A 25,730-nucleotide genomic window follows, 5' to 3' on the forward strand; every position below is an offset into this window, starting at 1 on the left:
ATACTACCTCAGTTTACGGGACTTGGAAGAGGGGGCACCAAGCTCCCTATTATTTCTGGAATTAAATAATTAAATCAGTAGGGGCCTTAAAATCTTAGCTTTAGTCTTAAGGGTTCTCTGACATATAGGGTAAAGACATTAAGAGAAAGAAAGGAAGATAGATCTTCCAGAAGCAAGAGCGCACTTGAACGTCCTCACCTCCCAACTACATTTTGCCCAAAATAACCAAAGTGTCACAGAATAATAGACGTAAAGATCTGTAGATCATGACAAGGATGAATGATTAGAACACAAATGACAAAAACTCAGAATTCTCGCTTCTGGCCTTCAGCCCCACCTATGAACCCACGTCAGGATGTGGAAATGCTTATCCTGCAAAACATGGAGGAGTGGCAATGTCATGTTCTCACGTTTACATGAGTTATAACGATTTCACAAACGTTTTATCATCAGCTGACGAGAGTGCAACGATACGTGATGGCTCGCCGTATAGTGCACTTTGTTGTGTCGTTGCGTGCGAGACGCCACGAATCCACGACCGCCCACATAGTCGTGGTGTCGCAACCGATCAAATCGATACGTGTGGCTGACAGCGGGGGTGGGATCTCTGTACTACGCTACTTGTTTCGGTTGTTTTCTATATTTCAGTCATTTCAAGTCTTTTTTTTTGCGATTAATATTGATTGCATTGTGTCTGTGACTTGTAGGCACTCATCTCTTGTAGAACATTTCCTCAAGATATCAGCTAATCGCTTGTTTTTTTTTTCCTTTCTTTGATGTTCTTCCTACTTTCACGTCACTGAATTGTTCATCGAGTACCGTTTGTGGATAAAATGTAAGTTGAGGGAGCACTCAACCGCGTTGTTATTTCTACAAGTAAATAACTAAATCAATCTATGCCCTAAAACCCTCGACACTCGAACTTACTTTTTTCTCTTAGTAACTTTAGTTTGCATGTCATAGATTCTCTAAAGCTAATGCTTAGGCCATAGGGCCCCGATTGCTTAAATTATTTCCTTCAAAAAATAAGGGCGCTATTGAGTGCCCTCCCCCGCTCTCCCTAACTACATTTTACCAGGATCTATGACATGTAGGCTAAAGTTATCAAAAGAAGAAAGAAAAATAGAGCTCAAAGAAATAAGAGTACGGTTGAGTGGCCCACCCTTCCCTAACTACACTTTACTCCCCCCACCCCTTTTGTGTCCCTTTGGAATTTGAGGGCTCCGCATCAGGTGCAACCAATTTGCTGTCGCAGGTGGTGATTAAAAAGGCTGTGGGTTGGACGAAAGAGGTAGGGATTTCTGGAATTGTGGAAATATTGTACTACCACAGACGGAACCGATGGTAAAAGCTCTAGTAGATTCCTATATGCGCCCACAGATCGCCGATGAGATTTGAGATGAGCAACCGTTGTACAGTTGCTGACCTTTGCAGGTTATCGACGAGGCCTGTTGTCAACTCATTTCCGTGACAAAATTCGTAAGCGTGATTTCATTCTATTATTAAGACTCTGACTTTGGTATTACGGCTGTGTTTCTGAATGGAAATTTTTTCTGTACTAGGTAATTTAATTGAGGATGATTTAAATGTGAATAAGAACTTTTAGTGGAGGGGATGGTCTTCGTTTCAACAGTATGCATATGTAGCAAGCTAATATTCAATAGTAAAATATTTTTCCTATAGCTTTCTCGGATTTCTTCAATAATTTCGCCGAGCTCATTTCTATTTTCGCAATTTTGTATTTCCTTTTGTTTACAACGGAGAGGTCGTAGATATTTTTCTACCGACATTATTTACTCCCCATGATTTTCTGTGGAGAAACATGCCTCCTGTACGTGAGTGCGCGATTTTCATTCTATTTTAATCTTCACGAAACGATTATGTTTATGTTAATTTTTCTAAATTTTGCAGCAATTGGAAAATGTAATAGTGGTAATGGGATAACAAGAGTGATATAATCCTCAGCTAACTGAGCTAGAAAGACCAAAGTTTCCAGAGGATTTCATTCGTGCAATCGATTATGTTTCTCTGAGTCACTCGTGGCCACGTTCGATGCGAGTCATCCCTTCCCTTCTGTCATTCCCATCGCCATTCTCATTCTTTCTTAACGCTGTTTCTCTTGCAATGTTGTGTCAATTTCTCCCAGATAGGGCACTCCGGAGAGCATGGGACTCTTATTCGACGTATTGGCACATTAAGCTCATTTAAAGGATTTTTTTGACGAAAATAGCAAGGATTGTGCATTTTCACTTTTTTAAAATGCAAATATTATCCCGCCTATACATTTTCCGCATTGCCACGTTTTTTTTTGCTGCTGCTAGATTTTGATCTTCGTGAAGTAAAATTCCTATTTGTTTTATTATTTGTAGAATAATTCTTAGAATATTATGGACAGGTTGAAAATCACTCATTGTCACAATACTAATGCATGCTTAGGATGTTTGGGTCAGCGAAATCAAACAGCTTACCTTTTGCTTTATTTTGATATCGCTATATATTGCTATGTTATCTGTTTTTTCATTTCATCTAACAGTTTTTTTTGAACTTCTGAGTGAGTAAAAGTGCTGAGAAGCAGATGTGAGCCAATATTAGTGGTAGTTATGTCATACCTCTAAAACTGTCAAGGATTCTTTCTCCAAGGGTGGCGTTGAACGCCTGTAATGTACGCGCTACGTACACATTCGATTTTCTTCTTAAACAATGAAAAAAGTAATCAGGGTTGTAAGTAGTAAGCGACGTTTGAATAATATCGACGCACTTCTTATCAGTCACGCATTAAGATGTGACCAAATTATTCATCGAACTTACGTACTTTTGCTGAATTTTTCAATTTGTTAGGGTGTTTTTTCATATAAAGTGCTCTATTGATATGTTTTGAAATTCATTATGTATTACGGTTGGGTCAAAACGACCTGAAGCAGAATTAGGCGATTTAGTAAGCGGTTACGTTCAAAGTTGCGAGATGGAGCTAGCAGCTGGCATCGAGGTAAGAACTTCGTTTGCTGCAATCGGACTGCGGAGAGGGTTTGAGCTGACTACAGCAGTTATTGAAGGGTTCGTGCAATCTTTACAAATCATATTATCAGCCAGAACCGCTCGTGATCATTGGATAATGAAGGATCTTTTTCAAAGTTTATTGGAATGTACAAAATTTACGTACTAGCCAACTTCAATCTTCAGCACTTCCCAATTTTGTGTTTATTTCTGTCCGCTATTCTCACATTTATTGCTGTATTTTTGTTCTAGTGATGGATATTGCAGATACTGTTTGAACGATTGAAATGTCGACATGTTACCAGTCGGCTGTGTCGATGAGCCAACCTCACAATTTTACAGGTTTTTTTTCATTTCACTTTTTCTTAGCCGTTATTACCAATAACAAAACGAAATTTTCCCATAGAGGCATTATTCGCGACAACAATAACGAAAGTTACAGCGTTTTAATCGAAGCAAAGTCGTTTTATTTGTTACGGTGCTTCATATTGTAATTGAAGAAGACCCGTATCTTTAAACTTCACTGCTACTAGTTGTTATCTCTAGTGTATTTATTTCTTTTTTGAAAGAAAATTTCACAGCTGCAGCACGATTTCTTCTTGAGAAATATGCTAGTCCCACGGGTGTCATTCAGCTTAGATGGTTGTAGTCGAGTCAAGACGAAATGAAGCTCGGTGCAGTAGCGGAAGCGGTGCGGTGAAGTTAGTGGTTGCGATCGAATGTAGGGACATTGCGAATTGTAGCGAAGAGTGCTGCAAGCAATGGACCCCTTCATCCTAGTATCACCTCGCCGCTTTCGCAACCGCACAAAGTTTCATTTCGTTTTTATCCTACCAGTCTCCATTTGAATAAATAAATTTCATCGATGCGATTGCGAGCACACTGCCTCCACCATCAATGTACACAGGTGCATACAAATGAGATCTAAGTTCAAGCGAAAACTTGAAGGAAATGAAGGATTTTTCTGAGAGTTACGCCTCTTTTAGCTACAAAATACGCTTCAACTACTAGTTCATGTTCACTACTTGCTAAAATCCCACTTCAGTCGACGAGTTGCTACACTTATATGCAGGAACAAATTAACATCTCGTCTCTTTGCAAGAGAAGCAGCACATTTTGCTCAGAATAATGTTTGCTGTTCCATAAAAAGTAAAAAATTGCGATTTTATGTTTGTTATTGTTGTTAAGGAAATAAAAAAAAATAAATAGGAGTAGGATGTTAAAGTCAACATATCACGATATTGGATGTGTTGAGATCTCTCCACGAATAGAAAGGATTAACGGTGTAGTTAACGACGCTCGACAGCGCTCCATTCGCCCTAGTTCGGGAAAATATCACATTAAACGCCCTTGCCACACCGAATCCTCCCACAAGGCATCTAACAATGTATCACGTCTCCAAGCGCAGGTATATTTACGGCGTGTGCGAGCGTCCGCAGCCTATTGGGCGGACAAATGGCATGTCATTAGGTGCCTCGTAGGGTGTTTGGTACGAGAAGGCCATTACTCATGCAGCTTTTCTGAATAATTAGGGGAAATTGGTGGTCATGCTCATATTCGTGTACTACATATCTATCCTTATCTATTCGCTCCGAGATGCCAACATCGTGAAGTTCGTGATACGCTGCCTTTAAATCATATGTGGAAATCGTAATTGGGGAGCATAATCTTTGTTCTAGATGAGATATTGCATTATATTTGCTTCCTACTTTTTTCATACCTCTTTAAAGGCTGCTTTAGTAGAAGTTTCTCATGATAGATTCTTCCCGTCATTACATAAAGTTTTTGACGTAGTTTCCAAGGGCGGCAGCGAAAACGTGGAACAAAACCGACCAGTCTAGAAATCAGAGGTCTCAGTTTATTCGATGAGGCATCTTTTCACATCTTCCCTGCGTAGGGTTGTGGAAATGTAATGAAGTGGATTACTGGTGAGATTACCCCTTGAAACGCACCGCGGGAAGACCGCCGACCCGATGGTCAGACCTTTTTACGAAGTCCTTCAAAGAAAAATTCGACGCTCTTCGAGTTTCACGCGAGAAGAAATACCACTGGAGAACACATGCGCGCGATCAAGACAAATGGAAGTATTATTGGTACCCGCTCGAGCAAATCGATGAACAACCGGAGCACAGGTAATGCAGATGATTACCTCATGAAAAACTTCTTACATGGTCACAAATGATAGGGTGCATTTCATTTTTCGTATTACTTCTTCAATAGTAAGTCGAGTGTAGGAGTTGCTCCGTCGAGCGAACTATTGCCTTTGGCTGCTTGCTCATGAGCCCTCTGATTCGTGGACATGTGGGAATGTTTCGCGTTTTTGCTGCTATTCTTAAAAACTTCGTCCCAAACCCTACTTACCCGTAGGAAGAACTCATCTGACTTAACATACTTTATAGTGGAAATACGTCAAATGTTACTGATAAATATTAAATGGTTGTCTCGAACCCATGTCAGTAATAGTCGAAATAGTTCTGTTACTCATAAGTATTTCAGGGCATAAAGCAAGTTGTTCTATTATAAGACCAAAAAAAAGTAAAACTGGCCGTTTTCGCATGTTACTAGTCTTGGTTGGCAAACAATGCCGTTTCAAAACGCTGGTGCTATCTGAGTGTCACATTCATTTGTGATGACTAATCCCTTTTTTTCGGAATGGACTCTTTTTGAGGAGTTTGATTTCTTCCACGAATTTTCTATAAGGCAATTTTTGGATTCTGGATTTTTTGGTTGGTAAGGTTTTTATTATTCTTCGCTGAAGGACATGCGCGTTTATTTCATCGCACAATGCTCGACGTAGCGGTCCTGTGGAGGCGAGAAAGAATGTAGGGGTGAATCTACAGCCTTTGTTAAACAACTGTGGATACTGAATATAGATGCGATAGTCGGAGCTGGTGCTCTGACTCCCTTCACTTTTGAACGGTTGGGGAAGGGACCTCCTTCACTTTTGAATGGTTGGCAAAATTACCCCCTTCACTTTTGGACGGCTAGCGAAAGGACCCCCGTCACTTGAGCTGCACTTCAAGAGCAAAACCCCCTTCACCTGAGGGGGATCCGCTTTCCCCTATCGCACCTATGATACTGAATAAGTTGCAGAGGGTCCGCCAAATAAATAAGCTCATTACTGCTTTGAATGAAAATGCATCGATGTAGAAGTATAGGATGAAGAACGAGTAATGAGCTCGAGAGCTACAATTTTAAAGTTTTTCTTAGAGTTTTTTTACAGGCTTTCAAATGTGAAGCAGTTTTCTTACTACTACTTACTTAAGAAGTCTTAATTCTTATCACTTACTAAAGAAGTGCTTACTTCTTTAGAAAGTGATAAGAAAAAAAAAAGAAAAAATTAAGATTTTTAAGAAAAACATTGTTCTAAGTGTGCGATGCGCTCATATTTGCTTGCAATTTCTTCCTAATCGTTTCCTACCATTCAATCCGTCTGATTACCAAGATTCACCTCCCAACTAGTTTTTCTAATCGGTGTAATCGCTGTCTCTCAAGAATAATAGCGACTTTCAGGTGGCGATCGAAAGAAAAGACGTCCTCCGAATACGGGATCAAAGTTACTTGAGAGACAAGAAAATGAGATGTTGTTCTCGATTATTGGACCGGACAATATTTCTTTATCGGCTGCGGTAGTGGAGCTTCTTTTTGTCGAAAGCAGGCAGTGGAAACTTACTTTTCGCGGCGTTATCTCGTTGGTGAAGGTACGCGACTTTTAGAGAGCAACTTTCATGTTTTTCGGAGTTATTCCACATTGACATCTCCATGAACTTCGTTTTTGAGAAAAATATTGCTTTAACTAGAGAGCTTGTTTGGGGTATAGGTTTGGTGTATAGATCGCACTTATGTCATCCGTCTGGGAACGTAGTGATATTTTGTACATTTGCGCTGCGAGTATCCTATAAAGTGTAGCTATATGAAATGCTACTTTGGCTGAAATGAAAAAAACCTTGCTTGAAATGAGAACGGAAAGCGGAAGTGCTGTTTTGGCTGTTGACCTCGTTTGTAATGTCCTTTTGCGCTGCAATAACATTATTATGCGGCTTGATACAATTGCAATAAAGCACGATTTACGAATATTAGTAACGGTGCAAGTTACAATTTACAATTTAAAGAACAGACAGCTTGTAGAACAATAGAGACATCTTCAGCGATTTTTCTGGTACTTCACGAAGTTGTCGGGATTGCAAAGCGTTGAATCGTGCTCATTTTCCATTATTTTTGCTAATTTTACTACCTGAAACTCTTTTTTTAAGGATTACCAAAATCGGGCGTACTTTCTACGGTTGTATGACATCTTGAGTGGACGGAAGTTGTGGGACTTCAGATTGTAAGTTTTTTTCTTACTATTAATCTTCGATAAACAATTCTGTTCTTGGAAACGTGGGAATCTAGTACACGTAGTTGGTTGTAAATATTTGCAAGATCACGTTTTCTTCAACCAATGAGGAGTGCAAGAAATCGTGGGTGACTCCGTTTTTGTGTGTACAGTGTAATCCTATATTTATCCACAAACTTTCCCATTTCGAAATTGTTTCATCTGCAGTCGTGTTCAAGTTGTTGATAGTTTCTTATCAGTTTTAGTCGAAAGCGTTTCCTCTTCTTTACGACATTTCCTCTTCTTTACGACATTTCCGTCTTTCATTCTTAAGCTGCGATACAGCAAAGGTTCCTCTTGTTCTGATAATTTCATTTCTCCATGTGATAAAGAGCTGTGCTTTGCAGCGCCATCTTCGAGAAGAACAGTGATTATTGTCACATCTGGCAAGCTAATGGTGGCAACTTGGCTTTAGTCTTCATGAATGTTTTGCAGTTCTTCTAGTCCTTGATCTTAGAATTATCTTGATTATTAGAAACTTATTGATAATCGGTTTATTACCCATTTATGGAGTGTTTCATCCAGTTCTCTAGAAAAGTCTCAAGTTTCACGTCCTCGGAAATCCGTAAACTAGACTCCTACTCCCATCCACTCACGCAGAGATTTCTACAACGAAAATTTCGTAATGCGTTGTCTTCAAGCGTGACTCTCATTGATACTTTTTAGAGAAGAGGGAGTGGTTTTATAATGATGCACAGTTTTTTATTGGAAAAATGATTTTATTCCTAAATTATTTCTGAGAAAGAGTAATATAAGTACATAAATGATGACTATTAAAAGAGTAATGAAATCAGTCAATCACTTTGATTTAGTACCCACTAACTACGAACATATTGGCAATTTTCACGAAAATATCGATTTCATCGGTTTACTGGTTGTAATGCAATTTTCTTTTTATTTTCAGTGAAGCCTCGCTAAACGTGATTCTAACATAAGCCGTTTTCGAGTCCTTTATATAACCATAGTTCCTTTTCTTTGGGAGAGGGGGTGAAGTCTTTTGCTTGAGTGTTTTGATGAGCAGGACCATGATGGTAGTATTCGGGTTTTTTTTTCTTAAGTGATGCTAGTGGGTAGGGAATTCAGTGCACCAGTGCCAGTAGCCCAGGTGTGCATGTTGAAACAGAAATAATTTTTGCTTTTCTTGCGCTGATAAAAGAAAAACGAAAATATGAAAGGTGAATAATTTCTCAACGGACTATGGATTATGGATCCAGGGCGGAATCGTTGTTCTGTATTATTTTAAATGAAAACTCATACGTAAAAGAAAGGTCAGGGGCTTCTAGAAAAGAGAATAGTCCCAGGTGTTAATTACAGTTAACGGGGTTTATTTTATTTCCAGAAAAAAATGTAACTTTCATTTCTCAGATTTTTTAAATTAGATATACACAGCGATTGAGTGTCGGTGAGTGTCGGTGTTACTCAATCCCAACAGGATGCACCTGTAGTCGCGTCAAAACCATATGAAGCACTGCGCATTTGCGTACGCGGTCGAAGCGGCGCAGTGGGGACAGCAGATGGGACCCAGGTGCGACCATGCTGTAGCGATGCGAGGTGCCCGCTAGGGTTCCTGTACGTTCCTAACCGCTATGCTCCATCGCACCGCCTCAAGAGAAGCCACGTACGCAATTGCACCGTGCTTCTTGTCGTTCTAACCCTACTACACACTTTCAGGCTAATTCAGTCACAGAGGTTTTGAGGTTTATCAACGCGTATGCGGCTCATACAATCACTTTCGGGATTCGACTGGTGCATCAATTTAGTGTACTTTTCCTCCAAAACAAGTCTGACATCCGGTCATCGACCGCGAAAGGATTTACGCGTTAGACAGGAGGATAAAACCTGGCTGTTTTGAAGGTAGCACAGAAACTAGAACCTAAAAAACGTAGATATTCTATTTTGGACTGAACTTTCCGATTGTCCCCGGAGGAAACCTCCAGCACTTGATTATTTTCCAAGTCGTCCTAATAATTTCCAGGTCAAAACGAGATCCTTTACATTGACATAGTAACGAATTTTGTCGTACTAGCTCCAATTAGGCTCCAGACAAAAATCAAAAATCCCTACTCAATGTTAAAAAAAAAACAAGAAAGGCATGGCCGGGCGAATCCGATTTCGCCATCCCGTCTCCAGAAAACATGTGGAGCTGTCAGATCGTTGAGAGCAGCACAGCGATGAATTCTGAACTTTACGAGCTAATGAGCTTCTTAACACCAATGAGGGGCAGGTTTCAGGTGGTATTCGTAACGGAGAGACTACGGAGGTCCGTCCATTTCTTCCTAATTGCCGTAAAAAACGCCCGGAAGATCGGCCATTCGTTTTGGCGCACCATTTTGTACAAGAGGTTCGATGGGCGCGCCAGTCTTGTACGGCGCCGCATCTTCTGGGCCGTTTTTACGGCAATTAGCAAGAAATGACGAACCACCCCCTGCCTCCCGTCCCGTATACGAATACTCCACCTGAAATCTGCACCACCTCAGATTCGTGGGGCGATGCCTTTAAGAAGAGCAACAAATTGGATGAAAACATTTCTTTTCGTTACATCTTTTATCTAACTACCCATCCATCAACAATCCAACCGTTTTTCATGCATCTCACGACTTGCGAAAGCAAAATATCTCAAAATGCATTTATATATTGTAATTGCGAAGATTTCCTTGTTTTTTGTTGCGAATTATTATTACTCAAGAATAATAAAAATCATGCACTGCTGCGAAAGCTCGCAGATTTTGACGGTTTCTCTTTGTTTGACCAAGTTCACTGTTAGCTGATATATCTGCTATTTTCTTAGGTTTAATATATGTCTAAATTAGAAATGTTGCCGTAGTGTTTTGTACTTGGTTAACTGTAAAAGAGAGCTGGGATCAATTCGACAAGATTTTTGACTGCATTTGTTTTGCCATGTTTTCTACAGTCTCATTCGTGATCATGCGCGCTTAGAAATTTGCATAATGTTCGCTGTATTGCATTAATGGGGTTGAGGTAACATCATTTTCTGTCAACCTCTATCTATCTACATCTGTTTGTATCTATATGTATGTTATATGCTAATTTTGTAACTTACTCTTTATGTCCTTTTCAATGCTCCCCACTTTATTGTGACTTGTTCTCGGAAGTGAAGTATCGTTGCATAGCGCAGTAGGTAAGAGGTTCCGCTGCGACTGCGCGGTCAGTCAATGGTTCGAACCGCCGTAGTGCCGAACAAAAAAACTACCGTAGTGTCTTTCATTTTTCCTTGGTCGATAAATTGGTGCCCACTCATCTGGGAGGATAAAAACACTGACTTGATACATCGATTGTTCCCAGCAGGTCACTCTATAGGTTAGACTCGCGTTTATAAACCTCCAACGATTCTGAACTGCGTTGGCGCATCCTAAGTGGATTTTTTTAAAACGTTTTATCTTTCTATCCTTTATCTGTCGATTGAATTCCTTATTTCAGGATTACCTTCTTAAGGTTAATCAATCATGATCTATTGACCTTATTCGTTGCTTTAGAAAAGTAATTCTTGGAAAGCCCTAAGCTCCACATCTTCCTCGAGCAAGTGTGTTATTTTTTTTCTCAAAGAAATTACATTAGGATTTGCTGAATAACGCATTCATTCGATCCTTGATCTAACCTACAAACTAAGTGCCACATCGCGAAGTGATTGCCAAAACACTAGAATACTTTTATATGCTTTTTTAATCCTTGCTCCACTCTCATTATCATAGATGCGATAGTCGAAGCCGGTCCTCTGACCCCCTTCACTTTTGAACGGTTGAGGAAGGGACCTCCTTCACTTTTGAACGGTTGAGGAAGGGACCTCTTTCACTTTTGAACGGTTGGCGAAATTACCTTCTTCACTTGAGTTGCACCCCATGGGATAAATCCCCTTCACCTGAAGAGGGTCCGGCTTCTCCCTATCGCACATATGCTCATTATTCAGAAAAATGTCATAGCTCACCTACTTCATTCAAAACTATGTTCATTTGAATGCTTATTAGTTTTTCTTCCTTGCATTCCTTGTACATTGGGATCTGGACATCGTTACATTTTGTAGCCTCTCGCTTGGTGGTGAGAAAACATGTTTCAAGTGAAGAATATAAAGTTGAAACCTTTCAAAAATGTTGTGTACCAAATGTATAAATTTACGTTACCCCTAAAAGGTATCACTCCACGAATCTGAGGTGAACGGATTTCAGGTGGAGTATTCGTATACGGGATGGGAAACTATGGAGGGGGGTGATTCCGTCCATTTCTTCCTAATTGCCGTAAGAAACGGCCCGGATGATACGGCTTCAGGCGTACTGGCGCACTATTTTCTACAGGGAGTTCGACTGCGCCAGCCTTGTGTGGCGCCGCATCTTCCGGGCCGTTTTTTTACGGCAATTAAGAAGAAATGGACGGAATCACCCACACCCCCCTCTCTTCTCCATAGTCTCCCATCCCGTATACGAATACTCCACCTGAAATCTGCACCACCTCAGATTCGTGGGGTGATGCCTCTAATTTTGGTGCAGTGTCTTGCACTGGATACTTCTCCATTGTTCGAGTGGTTCAAAGCATTAAACAACTTTATCATACCACATCATCGTTTCAATACAAAACAGTTGCAGAGAAGAATAGAACGTTCTGTTTGCTGCGTTGTCAACGGTTTTCAATTTCAGATACAGAGGATTTCAAGCAGTCAGCTATGGAAATTGTCCTTGCTTGCTAACGTTCGAAGACGAGTCGCGACGACATGTCTACGGTTTGAATTTTGCCAGCATTGAAGAAGCGCGCGACTTCAAGGGCCACTTGGATAAACGCCACGAACAGGAAGGCAAATCATGTATGGTTGCGAACTCTTTTTCTGAGGTTTTTCTTCTTTCAATGTCTTGCATGAAGTGTACGTTCGTGAGTCGGCTGATACATGATTGCAAATTTGTGATTGAGTTTTTGCAGAATTGGCTCTGGGCGTTCGTGCGTATAAAAAATGTAGCCGAGTTAATAGTTAATGTAGAGTTACCGTAATTTTGCTGTTTTAGTCCTCCATCGGTATAGTGACATGACCGAGCAATAGTGGAATAGAAAATTAGTTTCGGGACACTAGTTCTTAACAAAGCTTTTAATTTGTGAGATATAGCCGATGTCTCAATTCCTAAATCTCCGAGGTGAGATCGTGTCGTCGAATTCAAAGCAATATGTGGTACTAGACTTGTTCAAAGAATAATAGGTCTTTTGTGTGCAAAAAACAGCTGATTTTGAACGTCTCTCCTTCCGGTCCTTCTATTTTTAAAGTAAAACCGTCTGGAGGTCATATATTTCTTTTCATTCATTCAATTGCATAATTTTCGAAAGGTGATGACAGAAAAACTGTCTCCGTTTTTTTGTTTCTCAAAGAAAAAAAAAACGATGCGGAAAAATGTTTACACAAAGAATGTTTCGTCTGACTTCATCGCAACGCCATCCACAATTCCATCAATGTGTTGCGAAGTTTTTTCCTCTGCTTGCCCTCTTTATTCTCTTTGATCTTCTTGCTTGTGGGCGGTTTCCATTAGTCGCCAGCTATCTTTCAAAAAAGTGTTGCTGAAGAGAGGAGACTTCTAAAGGGCAAAGAAGTGATCCTCTTATATGATTACTAAATTTTATGGGATTCTTTTTGCTTCGCAAGTAGTATTTGGGCCAAGAAATCGATACTGAGGAGTGGTATTGCTGGCTTCTGTTTTTTTTTTCCAAAGTTTGTTTCATTGGTGGAGAGAGCGTGAAGCTGGATTCAACCACTGTCAGTTGTAGATGTTTTTGCTGAAACAGCCATTCTTCCTCATTAGATATCAAAATATCATCTACCAGGCAGCATTAAAACATTAAATTCTATGTTTTGTTATGTAATTCACCGTCTGTGTCACTTCAAATGTTAACTGAAACATAAAGAAGTGAGATCATGAGAAAATCGCACCTTTTCCAGTGGCACAAAGTTTTTCGGCGAAGGTCGCACAAACATCGACGGCACCAAGCCAGCTGAACAAACTTTCTAATGAACAGTTCCATGAGTGTTTTGAGTAATTCTGCAAGCGTTGGCGCAGGAGTGTGATTGTAGAAATGAAACTATCCCGGACGGAATGTGGATCTAGTGAATTTTTGGACTCATAATACATATTCTAATCTCATAATACTCATTTTTTTACTGAGGGCTATACAACTCAGTAGGAAGGGTATTTGCCCGCATAAAAAATCTAAGTTTGCCCCTGAAGAAAAGAGCCTCACGATTTGTAGTTTTTCTCTTGCTTCCTCCGTTACCGGGCTTTTTCGCCATTACTCATTACTACTTTTTTTTGAAAGAGGGGATTAATAGGTGGCTGCTTCGTTCTCTTTAAATCAGTGCTGGAAAGTGACCGTAGAATGGATTTCAGCAGCGATGTCATATCCGAGTAGAGTGTTTTTACGCGTTAACTTAGTAGTTTAGCAAATCTTCCGGAAGCTTACATTGATAGAGATTTTTCCGCATATTCTGGGTGTAGCATATAAATGCTACAACGGATTCTTATTTTAGTTCTCAGTGCTTTCGCTTTTGTTGGTCTTTGCATATTGTGAAGGGGAAAGAGTATCACAGAAAAGGTTCTCTCGAGTATACTGTGTACTTTTTATCTTCTCCTTAGTTCTTCGGGAATCGGTTCCATCATCGTTCACTTTTCTAAAGTTTCTATGTTCGTTGCAGCTATCGGCTGCGACTAACTACGATTGACAACTTCGTACATTTTTCATGAAACGGCAGTTCTTTCTTGGCGTGAACTTCGCTATCTTTTGCTGGTGCCTTTGCAGCGAAGTTGTGGTGGTAGAAAGCGATCGGGCGCTCTTCCTATATATTCTATGACTCATTGTTTGTTGAAGAATATTGGAGAGATGCGTACTGATAACTCAAAAATCATGTGCTTTGTTTGAGAAACTCGTGCACTCGTAGTAGGATCTTTGTTATCAAGATATGACGAATGTTTGCAACATTTCCGACATTATTTTTTATACAGTCTTCTCGACAATAATCCAAAAGAAATGTTGTTTCAAATTTCGACTCTAAGTTAATTCATAGTGACTGAAAGGATGTTGATGATTTCTTTTAAAGTCATTTAAATACTAGCTACATATCAATTTTACGACATACCGACTAAATCGCCTCAACAATATGTAGCACAAGGAAATCGCTTGATTGTGCCTGCAACAAACGCCTATCGTTTGTTCAGCTTCTCCATTCTGGTTTTTATGCAGTGACAGTTGAGCCGTTCTTTTTTTTCTGATTCCGCATTGTTTCACGGCTTACGCAAAGTGCGGGCGGAGGTCGTGTCTTTCTGGCTGTGCACCAGCAGCTCGCACGCTCTCCATACTCCGCCCATTTTGCGGCGCTAGTTTTCTTCGTTCGCAACCACCGCAAGCACATCACATACTCTACCGTTGCTCAACTAGTTCTATAATGACGTCATTACTGTGAACTCCATTTACCACTACAAAGCGGCTACCTGTCTTTACTCTTAAATTGTTTGCTATTTACGATGTGGATGGTCGTGACAGAGGATCCATCTGGCCGTGTTCACTTTGAGTACCGAGATTTATATGGCTCATCAGATCGAAAACTGTTCAACCGTCCTTTCACGCCACGACCTCAACGCTACTCGCGAGGATGTCCTTGTTTTCCGAGCCCGACAATTTTCTCTACTCACCATCCTTCACTCTTTGCCTCGAAAAATTATGAGTACGAGCGTTACGACAACGTGACTCCAGATTCGCAGTATTTCGATGATTCTGCTCAAATGTTTTATGGTCAGAAGCGGTACCCATCCGGTTCATCTTTGTCGTCTGAACCTCAGGCGTCACCACTTCATCGAATAGCTGGTAGTAACAATTATCCAACTACAGATCGTTCGTTCTATTACTATTCTCAAAACGACAACTCATATTTGCCTCAAGATAAGGGCATCATCGATGACGATTTGATTCCTGTCTCTTGTGGAGAGTACGTTGTTTCATTTGTTGATGGATCCCCTCGTCGGAACGATTCTGATATTACTGTAAAGACTACACCTAAACAACAGTTCTGGGAATATACTCCTGCTGCTACTGCTGCTGCACGAACCAAAGAAAGGGAGAAAAGATCTGGAGTACCGTCTCGGATATCAGTACCATTAGAGCAACCAACACCTGACATGTTTAGTCGCCCTTCGTCGCATACTTCTGATGATAGTTGCTTTGTTTCCAAATTCGGGAATTTTCCCACTGTTTCCAAGACGCAGTTCAAGAGTTTACGCATGAGCTGGAGGAAAAAATTATCAGGTAAATGACGTTACACAAATTACTCTTCGTAACTATTCTTTTCGGCGCCAACCGTTCCTTGATCTTAGCTTTTTCCCCAAAGTTTTTCGATTTGAGCCGTTTACGAGGCGTATTTATTGAGGGAATGTCCACCGGCGGGTGTTATTCCCACTCCACGTTCAAGTGGTGTACACGGGACACCAATCCGCGCGTGCGTACACGATTATTATAGTTGAACCTGGGAAATGTGACAGGTGTTTTGGTTTTTGTTAGTTTTCGAACATATTGGTAATCTGAATGAGTCAGATCAATAAAGAAGAATAAAATTTTGATAGAATCTCAACGAAGAAGTCGATTCAAGGCCTAATCTGTCCCGTAAATGCTGCAAGCCAGACATTCATCAATCTCTGTTTGTACAGCTGTAGCTTTCATTAGTGTTGGAAAAAAGAACGGTTCCGTTTTTTTGTTTCATTCACCAAAAAGTGCTATCAATCCTGCAAAGAAGTAAAAACTTATCCATTGCCAGCTGTTGTTGTAAGGTTGGTTCTATGCGTTTTTCTTGGAAAATGTCTTCCATTGTAATAGAAAATGGTCAACTCACCAGTAGATTTGAGCCGTCTTACATTTAACCTATTTGAAGCTCTATTTTTGTCTCGAAACTACCATATCTGGTAGAAGCAAATTAAGCGATGCTGTTATGGCATGAAAGCTACACGGTTATGATTCAAGTAAACATTTCACGTATCACTTGTATCGTTTTGTATTATGCGAAAATGTACTTTTCATGGTTTTGCTTTGAAAATTCTTGAAGATTGTGATGATGAATGTAATGGGCGAGAGCAGCCAGACGAACTGTAGCTAAACGTATGCTAGTACTTTCCTTTCAAGCTTTGTTGAGCGTGGCAATTTCTGAATTTTTTGTCCTGGCACCTGGCTTTTAACTCTGATTTTGGATACTAAAAGCAGAAAACTGTATTGAGGGTACGATAAAAAGTCTTTGTATAATTTGATGTAATCACTAAAGTACCTAAATTCACATTGTGAAATTATTAAACGCTAATGCAGAGAGAATTGAAGCTGCAAGCTTTTTGCTTTCGTCTTCCAAAAGCGCTATTTGTTCTGGAAATCCTATAGGTGGATAGTTTTTTGTTTACTCCCAAAAATACTGCAGTTGAATATCTATTAATATTTTACAATAGAATGATGCGAGTAACTTAGTTACAATGCTTGTTAGTATCAAAAAGAAAAAAAAACTGGAGCTGGTCTCAATGTGAAAGTAGTGTGAGGTTTACAGTAGAGTTCACAGATGCGCTCAAGTAGCTTGAACCCCTCACTACTAATAGGTGATTATCGATCGAGCACTATGACATAGCGGTGTCCTGTCGAAAATCAACAAATGCTAAAGACGCGTTGGAGATACGGAATCGCGTCTGTGAAGCTTCACTGGGAGGCTAAGGCTCTTTTCTCTTCCTGTTCTGTGGGAGTTATTAGAAAGTTTGGATGAAGGTTTGTAAATTACCAGGAAAAAAGATTTTCCCAGAAACAGATAAACAGTAATTACACTCACAACGTGTTTGTTATTTGATGCGATTTTCGACCTCTACTTTCTTTTTTGTCGTTCCTCATTAAATCTTCGACGATAGCGCGGCCCAACGTTGAGAAGGTGAACGGGGAAATGTTGTTTTTCATGATTTTTTTTAGGCTTTTGAAGGTTTTTTTTTATACTTGATGGGTTTATTATTATTTATTGTTATTATTTCCTTTTTCAAAGATAAAAACACAAAAATCGACTGGTGCAAAAAGCGCGCTGTCGTCAATGGGTTAATTAGTCCTACTACTCATTCTAGTTTCGATGGAACCATCCCCACCCGTCTCTGTTTGCGATGGATGGTACATGGTTCAGTGTGCAAACTTAAATTTGAACGGCGATCGCAGACTTCCCGAGTAGAATCTCAAAGCAGATATCAGCAAATGTTGGAATCAAGTTCTTTGGCTGCATGCTCATATTTAAACCGGCATCTCCGCTCAAGACAGCAGGACTAGAAGGGTAACCGCTCGCGCGGTATGACATACACAAACATTATTTGGTCGGCGGCGGTGTATAGCGATGAGATTGAAGCATGTGACTGGAGGCGATTGTACCTTGAAAATACCGTCATTTCCGAAAAAAAACGAGTAAATATACGTGAACGGTTCAGTTATCTTTAATCTTGTCTTAACATTGTAATTGAACTGCCGTGACTAGGAAGGGCAGTAAACGTCGAAAGAAAAACTTAAGTAATCCGAAATCATGGGTCATTTAGATTATTTGTAAATACGGTGCATTGTTTGGAAATGTGGCACGTGTGTATCTTCTGTGTTCACGATTAATGATGAGATATATTTGTGTTGTGATGGGATTCAATAGATTTTTTTTCTCGAAATTTATACTTTTTCCCTACTATTTATCTGGTAATTTGACCACTTTCCAGCAGCGGCAAGAAATCCATTGGCACCAACTGTAAATACATCAATCGGATTGTCCACGAATATTGGTAATTCACTTCCAACGGCTCATGCACAAGCGTCCAGTGGCGTCACACCAGTGGGGACAATGGTACACGCTGAGAAGATTTCTTCCACCGCAACAACAACCAGTTTCTTCTCACGCAAGGATAAAAAGAAGAAAGACAAGCGCCCTCGAATCCGAAAAGAGGATATCAGTAATCCTACGAATTTCCAGTGAGACTCTTTTCAATCACTGAGATATACTATTCAATTTACGATACTATAATGGCATATTACTAGATAAGAAATGGTTACAACATCGGGATTTCCTCTCTTTTACTTCATTCGAAGTTCGACTACGGCTTCAGTGTCGTTGTTGGTCTTACTGCCTATTTGCTTAGTAGCTTACGGCCTTCTCTCCGTGTACACGCTTCCTCTAAAGCGGTCTTAATTTCGGGGGCAAGTGGTTGATGAGCTGTGCTTGTTTAGACAAAACAGACTTGAATCCTTTTGTTCGTACAGATTTTTTCCAGAATTATTTTTTTTCTAGAAATTTACGTCTGTCTGTACTGCTGAGCATTGAAAGAATAGAACTAGGATCGTTAGAAGTCCTACTATGAAGTTTTCTTGCAGACATAAAGCACACGTTGGATGGGATCAAGACAATGGATTTTCTAACAACATGTGTGATTCAGAACCTATGGATGAGAGCATAAAGTCAGTTTTCATTTGTAAAATGGTAAAGATGTCTGGTAGAATTATTGTTGAACACATTTCAGAAACATAATCCGAGCGGCGGGTCAAGATCCTACAAGTATGAGCAAGAAAACTATCAAATTTGTATATGATTTTATTGAGAATTATAAGGATGATGAACAGTAAGTTTTACAGTTTTGACTCTTCCAAAGATTATTTTTGATCGTCTTTGTGTTTAAGCTCAGTGACTCCTGTGCAACCGTACAAAGCAGTTGCACCGTTAACCCCACAATGGAGTACCCCTGTACCTCCACCACCACCCTCCCGTACCGCTTCTCATCACACGTCTGCCCCACCTGCTCGTCCTCCTCCACCTCCTCCTGCTGCCGTTTCTTCAAGACCTTTTGCCAGACCACTACCTCAGGTAATTCAACTTCTAGTTGTAGTTGCACAATGTTGCGATTAGTTTTTTGTGAGTTGATAAAATTGAATGGAAATTCAAAACTTTTAAAAATAACAAATCGACAGCGAATGTCACATCATAGAGTCTAACAAGCAGCTGTCCTATTCTCAAAATCTCTTTTGCCAGATTTCCTTTTTGTTCACAAAAATAAAGTTCAAAAAGGCGAAGAGTGTGTTTGTTTGTTGTTTATTTTCCGTTTAACCTCATGGATGAAGTGAAATAGGACGGAAGAAACAAAAATGAAACTAAAATGATAGGAAGGAACCCCAGTTCCTAATTAAATCGACAGCGAGACGCCTATCTGATCTTTTTGCGAAGTCGTGGAAGTGATGGTACCTTTGGTATATCGACTTCATGTATATACCGTAACTATGTCCACTTCTTAAAGACAAACATAGTGGTACAGGTGTCCTAAGGTCCAGCATTATGGTGTCTACTTTCGAATGAACTCTGAAAAATGCAGTTCTTGTCCAATTCCTTATAACAGAAGACTGCATCGCCTGAATTTTTTACGATTTGAAATCTGTAAAACTGCATATTTCTCCATTATGAGACGCTAGTTTCCGAAAGTTATGCCTTCAGAATGTTGAATGTGGAGCAGTGCTGTTCACACAAATACATAATCGTCTTACTGGTTCTCTTCCATATCCTCTGCGTTCCTTCCTTGGATCCCCACCTGAAGCTGAAATAACGTTCCTCAACCTTCTCATACTTTTCTTTGTAGGTTTTGATGATCGAGCTTCCCGCTGGCATGAGTTGACTTCTAATCGTTTTTGCATTTGTCACCCTCTTTATTCATCTCCTCCCCATCTTTTTCTCATCCAAAAGAAAAAAAAAAACTTGGATCCCTGTGCTGCGCATTCAACCGTTAGTAAAGAGTCTACCTAAGCTTTCTGGGCTCATATTTTTTCACTCCTTAGATGTTTTCACTATTTAGTTTTGATGAAAACGCGACGTTATTCTTGCCACTACATGGTACGAAACAATATCGTACAATCAGATTAGATCCTAAATTCTTTGCATTATTAGAGATTTTTCCACTTAACCTACATCATAGTGATGAGAGTACATTTTTTGTTCCAATACCAGTTAAAATATTTCTCCTCTGGAAAGGCATGTTGAATGGTACTTCCTGAAAGAATTTCACTGCATTTTGAAGGAAAACACTAAAGATCGTTGATTCCGTCTTCATTCGCTGCCTAAAGAAGTTGGGGAATTTTGTTTAAAACGTTAGAAAAATCGTCTATTTTTCATTATCTGTCTCATCTCTGACACGGGTTCACTTGGTGTAACATCGCTTTCTCGCTCATTCGTTATCTTTTATCCTTCCTTTCCGTCTTCGCCCTCTGCTGTGTCCAAATCATCGTCAGTTGTTAGCAAAGACAATCAATTTTTCAGAATTTTTTCTAAAGTTTAAAATTTCTACAGCTACGGGATCATACAAACTTGTAGTGACAGTGTAAAAATGTGCGTTAGGAGTTCATCTCGTATATCGTGTCCTAAGGCCCTTCAGTTCTGGATTTGTTAGTGAACTCCTGCAAAATTCTCGGCTATCCTACATCCTTGTCTCAAGAGATCTCAACTTTCGCTGATGGTGTGGTTTTTACCGGAATATTTACTTTTTAAAGCCATTTTCTTGCAAATTCTCTAACTTTTCCCACGGGATCTATCCTTATTCAGTTTTGAGCCGGCAACCTGAGCCATCCTGTTCATGATAGTAGAACTTCCGAACTTGTCTTCGTCAAAGTGCAAAGCATAGTCCCAATTTCTGTGCTATTTTCCTCGTTTACTTTCAATCTAACTCTTTTTTTAAATTTATTATTCTTCTCATCACATGTGAAGTTGCGTTAATTAGGTTGAATTTGATCATAGTAACTTCGATGCCATTTACAGATGTTATTTAGCTAAGTATAAGCTGCCGATATGTGTTTTGCATAGCATGGTCTCTCGACAAACATCCCCAAGGTTATATTGAATACGATCGTACACTCGTTTACCAATGTTTGTCCACCATATATTTAGAACTAGATAACTGCGATAGATGGTATTGGTAAATCCTTCAGTTAATATACAAGCTGTCTAATCGCGAAAGCTCTTCCTCGTAATCAACAACGCGAACTCTACATTGTCCCACAAAGACCTTATAGGCATCACTCCACGAATCTGAGATGGTACGGATTTCAGGTGGAGTATTCGTATACGGGATAGTAGATTATGGAGAGGGGGGTGATTCCGCCCATTTCTACCTAATTGCCGCAAAAAAAACGGCCCGGAAGATGCGGCGCGTGCACAAGACTGGCGCGCTCCAATCGAACTCGTTGTAGATAGTAGCGCGCCGGAACGCTCGAAGTCGTATCTTCCGGGCCATTTTCTTACGGCAATTAGGAAGAAATGGACGGAATCACCCTTCTCTTCATAATCTACGATCCCGTGTACTCCAATACTCCACCTGAAATCCGTAGCACCTCAGATTCGTGGGGTGATGCCTTTAAAAAAATCAGTTTCGTGATATGCTGTCTTTAAAATTGCTACGAAGAGGCGTGGAACACTGTATGGACAATAGAGCATGCAATTATGAAGCCTCTGCATATAGAATCACTGTTAAAGTTTAACTGCAGTATGTCTGTTCGTGTTTGTTTGTGCGGCCCCGTACGTGATGCCCATTCAAGGCGCAGCGGGGCTCGGCACTGTGTATCCTTGTTCTTACGTGAATTCCTTGGCCTCCTACGTCAGTCTTTCTCGAAACCAAGACTATTAAATCCACCCTAAAGAAGAAAGCGGTAGTAATGAACAGACCTATCACCTGATACAAAAGGAATCCTTAGGTTTTCCCACAAACCATCAAACAAAAAAAAACAATTCAAACGAAACAAAACGAGTAAACGCTGGCTGTTTTCATGTTTGTCAGTCTGGGTTATCCTTTAATTTTAATTTAAATTTAATTTTAATATCTCAAGAATTTGATTTAGTTGCAAACCTACTTTTTTGCACCTTTTTTCCTACTTGAAGTAAAGATGTAGAAGCAATGAAGATGAATATTGACTAGCACTCAATAAATTGGTCCTTGAAAGTTTCAGAATTAAGTTTTTTTTTTCTTCAACAGCATTGAAGAACGCAACATTCAAATGCCTAGGTTCTTCAAGCCCCTAAGAGTTGAACTTCCATGTTTTTTTCTTTCCACAGAGTATTTAAATTCTAGGAATATATTCTTTAAAATGTGGTTTTTAAGAGAATCGTCTATATGACCTCTTGTTGAAAACTATCAATAAGATTCTTTTCTCTTGCTACTGTTTTTTCTGCTGCCTCATCTCAGTGATTGTTACCTGATCGCTTTGTTAGTTGTTGAAGTTGTTCCTCAGAATTCATACTCGTACATCAGAACTCATAGAAATCTTTGCAGGTTCCAAGTGTTGATGTTGGTCGACCAGTAGGCTTTCCTCCACCTCCACCTCCTGCTCCTGCTCCGTTTTCTAATAGTACGCCGCCACCACCACCACCACCTCCTCCACCGCCGAGCGGTAGTAATTTTTTTTCTTGAATTATTGGTTTTAGCTCGTTCTTATCTCATTAAACGAGTTTTCAGTTATAAGCCCAACACCAGCAGCAGCGGCAGCTCCTCCCCCTCCACCTCCTCCTCCTTCGTTGGCTGCAGCGGATTCTGGAAGAGGAAATCTTTTAGCGGTTTGCTTTTGTTAGGATCTTTATCTCTTCCACGGTCCCGACATTTTCACATTCCAGGAAATACAAGCTGGTAAACAACTTCGTAGTGTTGGAGCGCATAACTCGAGTCCAAAAGTTGATGTGCGAGACAATGTGATGGCTCAAATTCGTCAAGGAGCACAACTTAAACATGTTCGTTAGGAATTCGTCTTCTATGTATAGTGTTAGATTCACAGATGCATGCTGATGCATGGACTTTTATTGCTTTTTGGATGTGTAGTTATTCCTACTTTTGTCAGGTTGATACAGCAGCAGAGCAAGAGAAAAGAAGATCCGAAAGTACATCACTAGAAATGGGCGGTATTGCCGGTGCTCTTGCTAAGGCTCTTGAAGAGCGTAGAATGAATATGGCGTTGGATGATTCGAGTGACGAAGAAGGTTAGTTGAATACAAAGAAGAATATCTCCTAATGCTTTCCAATTCCTAACAAAAATTGCTCAAATATCGAGAACATTAAGTCTATCGCTCCTCTAGTGCTGCCGGTCTAAAGCAGCTCCCTCCCTACTCTCACAGTATTTCTTTGGACGGGCTAAACTTTCTTGTTTTTGATCCACGAAAATGAACTCAAGTAAATATTTGCCCTGCTTGGTCAGAAGTAGATGTTAAACTCTTCTTTTCATTTCGGAGCAGTAATCGCAGAAACTTTGAGCATCCAAGACTGACTTAGAGACAGCGTACCACAAAAGTAACGATGTTCGGATCTCTTTGGGAAATCATAGCGTTAAAGGTATAGTTTACGCGTATGAGCATGATCACGGTCAATTTCGCTGATCGTCCTGAAAAAAACCGCGTGGGAAATGCCCTGTTTTTTTTTTCATCGGAGCACGTTATAACCACACTTTTACACGCACCGGATCCCTCTGCAACCTGTTGGTCTTACTTGAATAGACCGCTTCGGAAACCTTATTGATTATTATCCGCTCGCTTGCGGACGCAGTGCAGGTAACATGTCTCGTAGGGAAAAATGTACGAAAAGACTGTTTCACATGTCGTTTTTGTGGGCTACCAGAAGAATTGAACTCGGTCACCCTCATGCTCGTAATCTATTTATACTCCCAACCCTATCTTTTCTTCTTAAGGATATTAACGTTGTCAGTTTTGTGATATGCCGCCTTTAAAAAATTTCAATCGCTGCTGTGGCCTGTACGTAATTCTGGATAACATAGTGTATGAAAATCTTCTATGATATTATCGTTCCTATAAAATTTTTCTTGGATTTTATCGTTGATTGAAAGTTTTTCTGGGATATTATCGTTAATATATCTGGTGATACGCCAGAGTAGTAACGATAATAAAAATAATAGTTTATCAGACTTGATTCAAGAATTCTGCCAGTTTTATTTCTGATATACTCTGTTTAAAGCAAGAATATTTCTAGATATAATATTTCAGAATCTGACGAAAGGAACGAGTGGTCTGATTAGCAGCTACACGGTTGTTTTTGATAAGCAATGCGAAGTTATGCATATTTTGGGCAGAACTTTGCAATCATTTCTCCATGGCAGATGGCTGCGCATGTGGAACTTGTGTCTATTCTCTTTTTGCAGCTTACTCCCGTGTTGACAGAGAAATGAAGGTCTATGTCTTTGTTTGTTTGCCTTATCATTCATTCTTCATGCTTTGACAGTATGTATTATATTTAATTTTATTCTATTAAATGATAAAGATTCGAGAGCTTTTGTGCACATTCGGTGAATATAGATTGTATGCCACATCATTGGATAAACTTAAATTTGGTGTTGTACATTCACTTCTGTGATATCTGTGTTTTGTGATCTATCGAGTAGATTGATTTTTTTTTCCGCTTACAGTTACTCATCAGTCTGTTTTCACCAATTGACGTGTTCTGTAAACGTTTCTCTTACATCCAGAACAATATTATCTTGCTCAACTGATGCAGTGCTACTTGCTCCACATCCACTCTTTTATCACTTGAATTCACGTCAAGCTTTAGAAGCACGCTCGATTTGTTAGAGTTTAATGCAATTAAAGGTTTTTTTTTCTACTGTGTAAATGATGTGCAGTAAACCAGTATTCGAAATCCTGTATTGTTAAATACCTTTAATCACCAAAAACTCCTAATGTTTACTTAGGAGGTTAAGGTAGATGTGCACTTGAGACGGAACCAGTCGTACTCACTCGTACGCATCTGCATCAGAAAAGGTCAGATGCAAAGGGACCCAACTAGAGTAATTCATAGCCGCAGCTCTTAGATCTTGGATAGCAAAGGAAACCTAGAATCTGTGCGTGGGAGTCACCTGAGAAAATAGTACTGATCATACACAGATGTGATAATCGGAGCAGGTGCTCTGACCTCTTCACTTTTGAACGATTGGGGAAGGGACCTCCTTCGCTTTAAGGCAGTTGGCGAAATTACCTCCTTCACTTTTTGGCGGTTGGCGAAAGGACCCCTTCACTTGAGCTGCACCCCATGAACTAAATCCCCTTCACCTGAGGAGGGTCCGTCTTCTCCCTATCACTCACACCTATGGTACTGATGGTTACTTTGTGCACCGGTGTTGGTGTCTGCGACCCATGGTTTGAGTTTCTAGCTCCCAGCTAGGACAGTTTACAGAGTTTTTCTGTTCACTTCCTCCTCGTATCATTCATCTCTTAGATGTCGAATGGGCGTATTTGGCAATTGATTAGGGAGGAATGGTGTAGTCCAGTGTCTTACGACCGATCCTTACAGATGCGTTATGTTGATGGGTAGATTAAAGTATAGGACTAGTTGCA

The 25,730-nt window shown here is 40.0% G+C and overlaps 1 protein-coding gene across 3 annotated transcripts; it reads left to right on the forward strand.

Annotated features, from left to right (window-relative positions):
- Positions 1–3,281: 3,281 nt before the first annotated feature.
- RB195_000455 (uncharacterized protein) lies at positions 3,282–24,418 on the forward strand (the record flags this gene model as incomplete). Of its 3 annotated transcripts, XM_064196812.1 has the most annotated exons (13): positions 3,282–3,336; positions 6,508–6,695; positions 7,248–7,321; positions 12,016–12,179; positions 18,100–18,349; positions 18,749–18,832; positions 18,895–18,993; positions 19,052–19,235; positions 22,675–22,792; positions 22,858–22,955; positions 23,013–23,126; positions 23,234–23,372; positions 24,387–24,418. In XM_064196812.1, 13 exons carry the CDS (start codon positions 3,282–3,284, stop codon positions 24,416–24,418), a joined length of 1,599 nt encoding a protein of 532 aa, XP_064052691.1. The 3 variants fall into 3 exon arrangements, with proteins under 3 accessions (XP_064052691.1, XP_064052692.1, XP_064052693.1); XM_064196811.1 differs by lacking the exons at positions 3,282–3,336; positions 6,508–6,695; positions 7,248–7,321; positions 12,016–12,179 and adding an exon at positions 14,872–15,649; XM_064196810.1 differs by lacking the exons at positions 18,100–18,349; positions 18,749–18,832; positions 18,895–18,993; ... (4 more) ...; positions 23,234–23,372; positions 24,387–24,418 and adding an exon at positions 12,376–12,410.
- Between the last annotated feature and the right edge of the window lie 1,312 nt (positions 24,419–25,730).

The sequence above is a fragment of the Necator americanus genome, chromosome IV (assembly GCF_031761385.1).
Source record: "Necator americanus strain Aroian chromosome IV, whole genome shotgun sequence".
Lineage (NCBI taxonomy): Eukaryota > Metazoa > Nematoda > Chromadorea > Rhabditida > Ancylostomatidae > Necator > Necator americanus.